General features: G+C 46.4%; 1 protein-coding gene across 1 annotated transcript in view; it reads right to left on the bottom strand.

The window, feature by feature from the left end:
* LOC121579456 (Kv channel-interacting protein 1) overlaps window positions 1-9791 on the bottom strand; it is a 52488-nt gene extending 42697 nt beyond the window's left edge. The window contains exons 1-2 of the mRNA XM_045224408.1: window positions 8908-9791; window positions 8600-8765 (exon numbers count right to left, since the gene is read on the bottom strand). Coding sequence (XP_045080343.1) covers window positions 8600-8687 — 88 coding nt within the window. The 5' untranslated portion in view covers window positions 8688-8765; window positions 8908-9791. The remainder of the gene's footprint in view (window positions 1-8599; window positions 8766-8907) is intronic.
* Window positions 9792-12627: the final 2836 nt, after the last annotated feature.

Raw genomic sequence — 12627 nt, 5'->3', positions numbered from 1 at the left:
CCTCTTTCTATCCCTTTCCCTTCTTTCATTCAACCTGCTCCCATGCGCTCTCTGAGTGTATCTGTGTGTGCTGAGTGGATGACTGGTGTAGCAGAGGAGCAGTCCCATGACAACCCAGCCAGGCCCATGAAGCCTGCAGATAGGAGGTATCTCAGGTCAGGTCCTATCAGCATTGCTTGTGAGGTCATATCCCAGGCATATACAGTGGTGTGAAGAAGTGTTCCTTCCTGATTTGTTATTTGTTTGCATGTTTGTCACACTTAAATGTTTCAGATCATCAAACAAATTTAAATATTAGTCAAAGATAACACAAGTAACCACAAAATGCAGTTTTGAAATGAAGGTTGTTATTATTAAGGGAAAACAAAATCCAAACCTACATGGCCCTGTGTGAAAAAGTGTTTGCCCCCCCTGTTATAACACAACTCAACTGTGGTTTATCACACCTGAGTTCAATTCCTCTAGCCACACCCAGGCCTGATTACTGCCACACCTGTTCTCAATCAAGGAATCACTTAAATAGGACCTGTCTGACAAAGTGAAGTAGACCAAAAGATCCTCAAAAGCTAGACATCATGCCGAGATCCAAAGAAATTCAGGAACAAATGAGTAAGAAAGTAATTGAGATCCATCAGTCTGGAAAAGGTTATAAAGCCTTTTCTAAAGCTTTGGGACTCCAGCGAACCACAGTGAGAGCCATTATCCACAAATGGCGAAAACATGGAACAGTGGTGAACCTTCCCAGGAGTGGCCGGCCAACCAAAATTACCCCAAGAGCGCAGCGACAACTCATCCAAGAGGTCACAAATGACCCCACAACAACATCCAAAGAGCTGCAGGCCTCACTTGCCTCAGTTAAGGTCAGTGTTCATGACTCCACCATAAGAAAGAGACTGGGCAAAAATGGCCTGCATGGCAGAGTTCCAAGACGAAAACCAAAAATAACATAAAGGCTCGTCTCATTTTTGCCAGAAAACATATTGATGATCCCCAATACCTTTGGGAAAATACTCTGTGGACTGACGAGACAAAAGCTGAACTTTTTGGAAGGTGTGTGTCCCATTACATCTGGCGTAAAAGTAACACCGCATTTCAGAAAAAGAACATCATACCAACAGTAAAGTATGGTGACGGTAGTGTGATGGTCTGTGCCTGTTTTGCTGCTTCAGGACCTAGAAGACTTGCTGTGATAAATGGAACCATGAATTCTGCTGTCTACCACAAAATCCTGAAGGAGAATGTCCGGCCATCTGTTCGTGACCTCAAGCTGAAGCGAACTTGGGTTCTGCAGCAGGACAATGATCCAAAACACACCAGCAAGTCCACCTCTGAATGGCTGAAGAAAAACAAAATGAAGACTTTGGAGTGGCCTAGTCAAAGTCCTGACCTGAATCCTATTGAGATGCTGTGGCATGACCTTAAAAAGGCAGTTCATGCTCGAAAACCCTCCAATGTGGCTGAATTACAACAATTCTGAAAGATGAGTGGGCCAAAATTCCTCCACAGCGCTGTAAAAGACTCATTGCAAGTTATCGCAAACGCTTGATTGCAGTTGTTGCTGCTAAGGGTGGCCCAACCAGTTATCAGGTTGTAAGGGGCAATCAAACAAATAAGAAATCAGGAAGGGGGCAAACACTTTTTCACACCACTGTACATACACAGACTAATGCAGAAATACACACAAACCTACATACATATACACACACAATCATCATGCACTCATTCTTTACTCATTATGGGAGGAAAGAGAAGAGGTGGAAGGAGAGGGTGTGCGCTAGTGTGCTGGGCCTGAATAGAGGCTTGCTGGATCTAATGTTACATTTACATAAGACTCTGCTGGAGAAGATTTGGCACCAGAACATTCCAGCGGTGCCAATGAGAGAAGAATAAATCATCTCAGCTGGAATTTGAGTATTTGTAATGAGAGGATGAAAGGACAAGGATAGAGTAAAAAAGGTAACGGTACTTAGTGGAACATGAGGACATAAAAAAAGAGAGAGTGGGAGGGAGAGAAAGAGAACCCTGAAATGGAAGCAGTGAGGAACATTTTGTAAACTGACACTTCAATTGTGGCTTCAGCCTCAAGGAGAGGGTAGTGAGAGGAAGGTCTTAGTCCTGCATGAATTTAGGTTTAGAACCCAAACACACACACTGACTCAAACACAAGGAAACACACCCACACACCCACACCCACACACACACAAACAGACACACACACAAACACAATGGTTTTACACCTGTACCCTTCCCAAAAGAGACAGATTGATTGCACTGTCATTCTCTGAAAATGTCAAGCACTTTTTCATTATCCTCCAGAGCTTACTGTATCACACAGAGCTGTAAAACAGAGTGATATATAAGAGCCAACCTTGCTTTCGCTCAACATAAAACACCATCCAACACAGACACACCACCATGCTAACCGACCGTGGCACCTAGAGGGAGAAGAAATGCTCATCCCTGAAACACTACCAGTGAGTTTTATCAGGCTCTGCCATAAATCCCTCCTGGAGACCCATCACACCAATTTGCTTATCTGAATTTAGAGGTTTTACACACCAACCAAACTTCTGGGAGAGCGCGATGGTCCCATTTTTATTAGAAATCCCTCAAGTGAAATGTTCACAATTGGGTTTTAATTTAACTGCCATCTAATAATGCCTGGTTCATTTGACACTGATGGATTGTCTATAGTGTAGATTTTCCAGCCCAGAGTTAGAGAGAAAGTGGACAGGTTGTTTCGTCCTTATCCAGCCGGTGAGATCATTGAGAACACAGACCGGTGGCCAGAGGCTGAATTACTTGATTAGTCTTCATTGAACAAGCTGAACCTGAGGATCCTGAGCCCGTGCCTACAGCCAGTCTCCTAGCCCTCTGTGGACACCGGGGGTAGAGTGGGCAGTGTGAGATAGAGGAAGATAAAGTGGACAGCAGACTGTATGTGATAAAGGAGCTGTATTAGTCTGAGTGGTCTTGTAGTGTACGCCTGATGTAGTGTTTTAGAGATAGAGATCCAGCAGCATTTAGCTATCTGCCGTCTTCCTGAGCTGTGTTGGCATGGTGACACACCATGCAGCTCTTTTCTGCTGATTTGGTGATAGGAGGTGAGGGATAGAGACAGCAGGCCACTGACACCAGGGGAGGAAGACACAGATACAATCAGATAGATGTGTGAAGGAGGAAAAGAGAGAGGGAAATTAAGCGGTGGAACAGGAGAGGGAGGTAGAGAGTAAGCACACAGACGTTGCCTGGGTGGAGGAAACAGAGGATGTGCCAGTGTGACTTGAGCTTATCACCTATCTCCTGAGGTCGATGACGGGGCGACAATGAAGCATGTGATACTACTGTTCACTACTGTCAGCCTCTGGCTTTGTCCCAGTACCTAGCTAATGTCCCGGTTACCCTAGCTAATGTCAAAGTGTACATGGACCTATAGATCAGATGAGCTCTCTTTATAAGATATAGTGCTACAGGCAAGTTGACAAACCTCATGGAGGATATTATGCAAAGGCTACAGACAGGCAATTGCACGGTAATGGAATTGCCCTGAGACTCAGATGTTTTACTAGAATGTATGCCAAAAAAACGCATTGATTTCGAAGTTTAACAAACCATTTAACTCTATGCACAAGGACTACTTTTAACAATTTACACTGAACATTTTACAAAAACACATTTACTGGAAGACCTGTGAATTTCAGTCAAATCTCCCTCAGTTTTTTATGAGACCATGTTTTCCAAAAACTCTCTTAAACAACTGCTCCATATTAAGATTAAAAGATGTCTGCAGAATGGGTTGTGTCAGCTGCACTTGAAGAAACTTTCAAAGTTCTTGAAATGTCCCGTATTGACTGACCTTCATGTATTAAAGTAATGATGGACTGTCGTTTCTCTTTGCTTATTTTAAGCTGTTCTTGCCATAATATGGACTTGGTCTTTTACCAAATAGGGCTATCTTCTGTATACCCCCCTACCTTGTCACAACACAACTGATTGGCTCAAACTAAAGCAGGAAGCACCAGTGACTCGGTTAATAAAAAAGCGGTCAGATGACGCAGATGCTAAGCTACAGGACTGTTTTGCTAGCACAGACTGGAACATGTTACGGGATTCTTCAGATAGCATTGAGGAGTACACCACATCAGTCACTGGCTTCATCAATAAGTGCATCGATTACGTCGTCCCCACAGTGACCGTACGTACATACAACAACCAGAAGCCATGGATTACAGGCAACATCCGCACTGAGCTAAAGGGTAGAGCTGCCGTTTTCAAGGAGCGGAACTCTAACCTGGACACTTATAAGAAATCCCGCTATGCCCTCCGACGAACCATCAAACAGGCTCTGACGCTCGTCGGATGTGGTAGGGCTTGAAAACTATTACAGACTACAAAGGGAAGCACAGCCGCAAGCTGCCCAGTGACACAAGCCTACCAGACGAGCTAAACCACTTCTATGCTCGCTTCGAGGCAAGCAACACTGAAGCATGTATGAGAGCACCAGCTGTTCCGGATGACTATGTGATCACGCTCTCCGTAGCCGATGTGAGTAAGACTTTTAAGCAGGTCAACATTCACAAGGCCACAGGGCCAGACGGATTACCAGGACGTGTACTCCGAGCATGTGCTGACCAACTGGCAAGTGTCTTCACTGACATTTTCAACATGTCCCTGACTGAGTCTGTAATACCAACATGTTTCAAGCAGACCACCATAGTCCCCGTGCCCAAGGACACTAAGATAACCTGCCTAAATGACTACCGACCCATAGCACTGACATCTCTAGCCATGAAGTGCTTTGAAAGGCTGGTCATGGCTCACATCAACACCATTATCCCAGAAACCCTAGACCCACTCCAATTTGCATACCGCCCCAACAGATCCACAGATGATGCAATCTCTATTGCACTCCACACTGCCCTTTCCCACCTGGACAAGAGGAACACCTACGTGAGAATGCTATTCATTGACTAAAGCTCAGCGTTCAACACCATAGTGCCCTCAAAGCTCATCACTAAGTGGACTAAACACCTCCCTCTGTAACTGGATCCTGGACTTCCTGACGGGCCACCCCCAGGTGGTAAGGGTAGGTAACAACACATCTGCTATGCTGATCCTCAACACGGGGGCCCCTCAGGGGTGCGTGCTCAGTCCCCTCCTGTACTCCCTGTTCACCTATGACTGCATGGCCAGGCATGTCTCTAACACCATCATTAAGTTTGCCGACGACACAACAGTGGTAGACCTGATCACAGACAATGATGAGACAGCCTATAGGGAGGAGGTCAGAGACCTGGCCGTGTGGTGCCAGGATAACAACCTCTCCCTCAACGTGACAATGACAAAGGAGATGATTGTGGACTACAGGAAAAAAATAGGACTGAGCACGCCCCCATTCTCATCGACGGGGCTGTAGTGGAACAGATTGAGAGCTTCAAGTTCCTTGGTGTCCACATCACCAACGAACCATCATGGTCCAAACACACCAAGACAGTCGTGAAGAGGGCATGACAAAGCCTATTCCCACTCAGGAGACTGAAAATATTTGGCATGGGTTCTCAGATCCTCAAAAAGTTCTACAGCTGCACCATTGAGAGCATCCTGACTGGTTGCATCACCGCCTGGTATGGCAACTGCTCGGCCTCCGACCGCAAGGCACTACAGAGGGTAGTGCGTACGGCCCAGTACATCACTGGGGCCAAGCTTCCTGCCATCCAGGACCTCTATACCAGGCGGTGTCAGAGGAAGGCCCAAAAAATTGTCAAAGATTCCAGCCACCCTAGTCATAGACTGTTCTCTCTGCTACCGCACGGCAAGCGGTAACGGAGCGCCAAGTCTAGGTCCAAAAGGCTTCTCAACAGCTTCTACCCCCAAGCCATAAGACTCCTGAACAGCTAATCATGGCTACCAGGACTATTTGCACTGCCCCCCCACCCCATCTTTTTTTATGCTGCTGCTACTCTGTTAATTATTTATTCATAGTCACTTTAACTCTACCCACATGTACATATTACCTCAACTACCTCAACTAGCCGGTGCCCCCGCACATTGACTCTGCACCGGTACCCCCCTGTATATAGCCTCCCTACTGTTATTTTATTTTACTTCTGCTCTTTTTTTCTCAACACTTTTTGTTGTTGTTGTTTTATTTTACTTTTTTATTTAAAAATAAATGCATTGTTGGTTAAGGGCTGTAAGTAAGCATTTCACGGTAATGTCTACACCTGTTGTATTCGGCGCATGTGGCAAATAACATTTGATTTGATTTGAAACACATTAAGAAGGAAAGAAATTCCACAAATTAACTTTTAAGAAGGCACACCTGTTAATTTAAATGAATTCCAGATGACTACCTCATGAAGCTGGTTGAGAGAATGGCAAGTGTGTGCAAAGCTGTCATCAAGACAAAGGGTGGATATTTGAAGAATCTCAAATATAAAATATATTTTGATTTGTTTAACACTTTTTTTGTTACTACATGATTCCATATGTGCTATTTCATAGTTTTGAAGTCTTCACTATTATTCTACAATGTAGAACGGAATTTCAAGGCACAAGGCAATGTTTCTTAAATTTACAGAAGGCAAATATATTCTCTATTAAACTAAATATAAGTGCTGGTAGGGGTCTTCAACATTATTGTGTTTTGATGTATTTCTTATACATTTTAAGACTTTTTCTTGTAGATGTTTTCTAAGAAATCAAAGCCTTTGCTTATTCAAAATTTGTAGGATGGAAAATGGTTGAAAATGTTATATATGCCTTAATAAAAAAATTATATATAAACTCTTAGCTGTCATTTGTCAGCCAATTTGACATGCTCCTATGAACTTCACATGTTGGTGCTCATGGGTCCTTTTACATGGAACTGACCAGACATACACTATCATTGAAAAGTTTGGGGTCACTTAGAAATGTCCTTGTTTTCGAAAGAAAAGCAATTTTTTTGACAATTAAAATAACATCAAATTGATCAGAAATACAGTGTAGACATTGTTAATGTTGTAAATGGCTATTGTAGCTGGAAACAGCTGATTTTTTATGGAATATCTACATAGGCGTACAGAGACCCATTATCAGCAACCATCAGTCCTGTGTTCCAATGGCACGTTGTGTTTGCTAATCCAAGTTTATCATTTTAAAAGGCTAATTAATCATTAGAAAACCCTTTTGCAATTATATTAGCAGAGCTGAAAACTGTTGTGCTTATTAAAGAAGCAATAAAACTGGCCTTCTTGAGACTAGTTGAGTATCTGGAGCATCAGCAATTGTGGGTTAGATTACAGGCTCAAAATGAAACTCGTCAGTCTATTCTTGTTCTGAGAAATGAAGGCTATTCCATGCGAGAAATTGCCAAGAAACTGAAGATCTCGTACAACGCTGTGCACTACTCCCTTCACAGAACAGCGCAAATGGTCTCTAAACAGAATAGAAAGAGGAGTGGGAGGGCCCGGTGCACAACTGAGCAAGAGGACAAATACATTAGAGTGTCTAGTTTGAGAAACAGATGCCTCACAGGTCCTCAACTGGCAGCTTCATTAAATAGTACCCGCAAAACACCAGTCTCAACGTCAACAGTGAAGAGGCGACTCCGGGATGCTGACCTTCTAGGTAGAGTTGCAAAGAAAAAGCCATATCTCAGACTGGCCAATAAAAATTAAAGATTAAGATGGGCAAAATAACACAGACACTGGACAGAGGAAGATTGGGAAAAAGTGTTATGGACAGACAAATTGAAGTTTGAGGTGTTCGGATCACAAAGAAGAACATTTGTGAGACGCAGACCAAATGAAAAGATGCTGGAGGAGTGCTTGATACCATCTCTCAAGGATGGTGGAGGCATGGTGGTGGTAATGTGGGAGATTTGTACAGGGTAAAAGGGATCTTGAAGAAGGAAGACTATCACTCCATTTTGCAACGCCATGCCATACCCTGTGGACGGCGCTTGATTGGAGCCAATTTCCTCCTACAACAGGACAATGACCCGAAGCACAGCTTCAAACTATGCAATAACTATTTAGGGAAGAAGCAGTCAGCTGGTATTCTGTCTATAATGGAATGGCCAGCACAGTCACCGGATCTCAACCCTATTGAGCTGTTGTGGGAGCAGCTTGACCGTATGGTATGTAAGAAATGCCCATCAAGCCAATCCAACTTGTGGGAGGTGCTTCAGGAAGCATGGTGTGAAATCTTTTCAGATTACCTCAACAAATTGACAGCTAGAATGCCAAAGGTCTGCAAGGCTGTAATTGCTGCAAATGGAGGATTCTTTGACGAAAGCAGAGTTTGAAGGACACAATTATTATTTCAATTAAAAATCATTATTTCTAACCTAGTCAATGACTATATTTCCTATTAATTTTGCTATATTTCCTATTCAAACTCATTTCACGTATGTTTTCATGGAAAACAAGGCAATTTCTAAGTGACCCCAAACTTTTGAACGATAGTGTAGTTACTTCCTTTCTCGCATAATAAGTACACTATCATATCTACAGTACATATCTAGCGTGAGAGTAAAGGATGATGCCAGGGAAAATAAGAGAACTGAAAGAAAACAGAGGAGGTAAAGGGGTGGTAGATGAGGAGGGTACAGTACCTTTGGTGAGCGTCCCAGAGACGAGTCTGCGTAGAGACTGAATGAACTTGAGCACCCCCTGTCTGCAGCGGCAGGTACAGCCAGCCATCCTGACACAGAGACAGGGGCTGACGTGGCCACTGGAGCGTCACTGGAGCTGATCTGCCACTGTCCTCCTCAATCACTCCTGATGGGGTAGAGAAGAGTAGAAAAAAAGAGTCTCTCAAAGGGTATGCATATGAGAGAGGAATGCCTTCTTCAAATAGTTGATGGGAGCCAAAGGTGGAGAAATGTCTCCTTCACTGGCTCCTTACACGCAAAGGACGTACCCTTTAAAATGATCCTGTTCAAAAACACAAATCTTCTTGATAAGGTCCTTAGAGATTTCAAAGTCCCCTTTAGAGAATCAACATGGGGAAAACTGTGAGGAAAGATGAAGTCGCTTGTAAGTTAGAGGTACCGGTCTTCCAGCCTTTCTGACATTGAATCCAAACTCAGACTAACACTCACTCAATCACTTATACACTCATTCACCCCATTTACACATTTTCTCACTAACACTCACCCACCCACTCACACACTCACCCACACACTCAGGCATACAGGTAAGATCCAAAGCCTGCTCTGTTGTACAGACAGAAAAACAGCCAGTAGTATCAGAAACAAAGATATGTTGGTAGGTAAGAAATACCCAGACATCCGTCTCTCAAACTTTTAAAAGGAAAAGTTGTGTTTCACAATCAGACGAGAAGGGAAAGATTAATAATTGAGTGGCTCAGGAAGGCATAGAATGCAGACCATCGTAGAGAGCTCAGTGTGCTGCAGAAAGTTCCCTGTGTCCATGGAGATGGCGTGTCCTCTCTTCTCTCCTGTGTTCTCTCCTCTCTCCTTCCCTCTGTATTTCTGTCTGTTTGATCACCCCTCTCTCCCCCCCTCTCTCCCTCAGTCTCTGGGGTGTTTCTCTTGAGGTCACTGTGGACAGCAGGGTATTCTCTCTCTCTCTCTCTCTCTCTCTCTCTCTCTCTCTCTCTCAATCTCGCTCTGTCTGTGTGTGTTGTCTGGTCCTCTCTGGGCTGCTTATAGCTGGAGCCGTGCGTCTGTGCTGTTCTGTGCTGTTCTGTTCGGTTCTGTACTGCTGTGTAGCTCTGCTCCTGGACAGATCCCTGCAGCAGAGAACGCCACCCACTTCCACCGCTGTTTGCTCCCTCGCTCTCCCTCGCTCTCCCTCGCTCTCCCTCGCTCTCCCTCGCTCTCCCTCCTCCCCTTTCGCACATGTGCACTCTCTTTCTCTCTCTCTCTCTGTTGGTCTCTCTCTCACTTGCTGTCTCACACACTCTTCCTACCCCACTCGGGCACATAGCCACTTGCAGATGAGGCAACAATTGACATCCCTCTGTTCCCTCTTCCCCTTCCTCTATTTTATCTCTCTTTTCTTTATTTTAATTTATATTATTTCATCCTTTTTTAAGTGAGCCTTAAGCCACTGATTATTGCTTGCAGTCATTGGGTTAATACGCCAGCCAGCTACAGGGATTGTGACTGCTAGAGGAGGAAGCCACTGAGATTACAGTAGTACAGTAGTGCAGTAGTAGGACAAATTATTGGGATTATTGTGAGAAGAGGTTGTGGGAGGAAGGGATGGAGGTGTCATGAGCACTCTCTCTCCCTGGTAGCAACATTAATTGCATTCAATTATCTTCCACTCTGCTCACCTCCCTCTCTCTACTCAGCCTAACTAGCTCCACCTGCCCTGCTCTGCTCTTGTTACCTGGCCAGCTGCACTGCATTTCCCACTCACCATCCTCACCTTGCCTCACTCTGTTCTAATTACTCTGCCAGCTGAACTGCATTTCCCCACTACCTCTCCCAGTATATCAAGCCCTGTTTTTCAGCCAAGCCCTGTCAGATCGTCTTCAAACCCGGACCAGTAACCTGCCTGTCTGCGCTCTGACTCCTGTTTGTGATACCGATCCTTTCTTGACTGCCTCCTTGTTCTACTGCCCCGTCTATCCCAACCTGCCTTCTGGACCTCGACTACTCTCCGATCTTCAGCCCCTCCGGTAACTCGTTTCTGCCTTCTGTCTCTCACCACGATATTTGCCCAGCCCTGATCTGTACTTCTGCCTGCCATTCATATTGCTGTTGTGTGTGTGTGTTCCCCAGGTCTCCGACCACCAGATGAGCGTGCCCAGACGTTTCACCACCCTCAGCCCGATACGCCGCTCCATCACTGGGGAACACACACACTAAGCACTTGGACTGGACACCCCCGGACATTTGGTGACCCCCGGAGCACAGGTACCCACAGGAGGACCCTGAAAGACCCCTGACACCCCTGGGACTCCTTTTCCCGCCTGTAACCTTGAATAAAGAACTCTGAATTTGAACTTGCGCTCTTGGGTCCTCTTCTGTTCGTGACAGAACGATCTGACCATCATGGACCCAGCGCACTCCCTGACCACGATGGAGGAAGAGCCAGAGAGGACTGCCCTACAGCGACTGGAACGCTCTGAGGGAGACATAAATCGGATGGCTGGCGACATCGCTTCCCTTCTCCAGCTATTCAACCAGCAGCAACAACAGTTCCAACTGCAGCAACAACAGCTAGCCCAAGCCCTGCAACTACTCTCAAGCCCGGCTACTCCACCTGCACCCCCCTGGTCCTTTTGTTCCTGTACCACCGATACTCCTTCATCCCTCCGCTGGAGGTCCCAATGCTGCAGGCCCGGCAGTGCTGCCACCAGATCCCCACGCTCCTGAACCAAGGATTGGGAACCCGGAACGTTTTGATGGCAACCAGAAGCAAGTAAGACCATTCTTGAGCAGCTGCCGAATCCAGTTTGCACTACAGCCCAGGACTTTCTCAACAGAGGGAGCCAAGGTGGGGTATGTCATCACACATCTCACCGGTCGAGCTCGGTTGTGGGAACGGCGGAATTCGACCGGCAAACCCCAGCCTGTGCCTCCTTCAGTGCCTTTGAGGAGGAGATGTTAAAGGTCTTTGACCTAGGCTCGCCCACAGCCGAAGCGTCACAAGCTCTGCTCACCATCCGTCAGGGCAATCGGACAGTGGCAGACTTCTCCATTGACTTTCGTACCCTGGCCAGTCAAAGCTCGTTTAACCCAGAGGCACTGGTGCAAGCCTTCCTCCATAGCCTGGCGGACTATATCAGGGACGAGCTTGTTTCCCATGACCCGCCCTCAACGCTTGATGCCGCCATTGACCTTGCCGTTCGCATTGACCGCCGTATACAGACCCGGAGGAGGGAGAAGGGCCGTCTCAGTCAACCTGCCATCCGTACTCGGGTCGATACCGCTTCTGTCCAGCCCCTGCCTGTCAAGTCCCATAGCCAACTCAATCAGCCTGAGCCCATGGAGATTGGCCGTGCCTCTCTGACTCCCGAGGAGCGTCGGCGCCGTCTAAGCTCCAACCTTTGCCTCTACTGTGGTGGCGAGAATCACCGTGTCGCTACTTGTCCGGCAAAAGCCGCAGCTCACCAGGTGTAGGGGAGATCCGGGTGAGCTCAACAAGCCTTCAGTCTCCCTCCATCCGAAAGACCCTGCTTCATCTCCGCCTTCAGCTTTCTGACAAGACTCATACATTGGCCGCCCTTGTGGATTCCGGAGCCGAAGCAAACATCATGGACCCTGAGCTTGCACAGCAACTGGGCGTGAACCATCATCAACTGACACAACCCATTCCTGCACGAGCCCTGGATGGGCATCATCTTGGCACTGTCACTCATATCTCCGCCCCTGTGACAATCCTGCTGTCAGGAAACCACCAGGAGTCCATCCAGTTTCACCTCCTACACTCACCTGGCCAACCACTCATTCTTGGATACCCGTGGCTCCGTCAGCACAACCCCCACATCGACTGGGAGACAGGAACAGTCCGTGAGTGGGGAAGGAGTTGTCACCAGACCTGTTTAAGGGGGCCACCCTGCCCGTTCACCGGGAAGGATCTAGCGCTACCTCCGACATATCCAATGTTCCGGCCTGTTACCACAGCCTGAAAGAGGTGTTCAACAAATCCAAGGCGACATCTC

This window comes from Coregonus clupeaformis, chromosome 13, assembly GCF_020615455.1.
Source record: "Coregonus clupeaformis isolate EN_2021a chromosome 13, ASM2061545v1, whole genome shotgun sequence".
Classification (NCBI taxonomy): domain Eukaryota; kingdom Metazoa; phylum Chordata; class Actinopteri; order Salmoniformes; family Salmonidae; genus Coregonus; species Coregonus clupeaformis.
The sequence above is the reverse complement of the archived record's forward strand: the minus strand, read 5'-3'. Positions and strand labels throughout refer to the sequence as shown.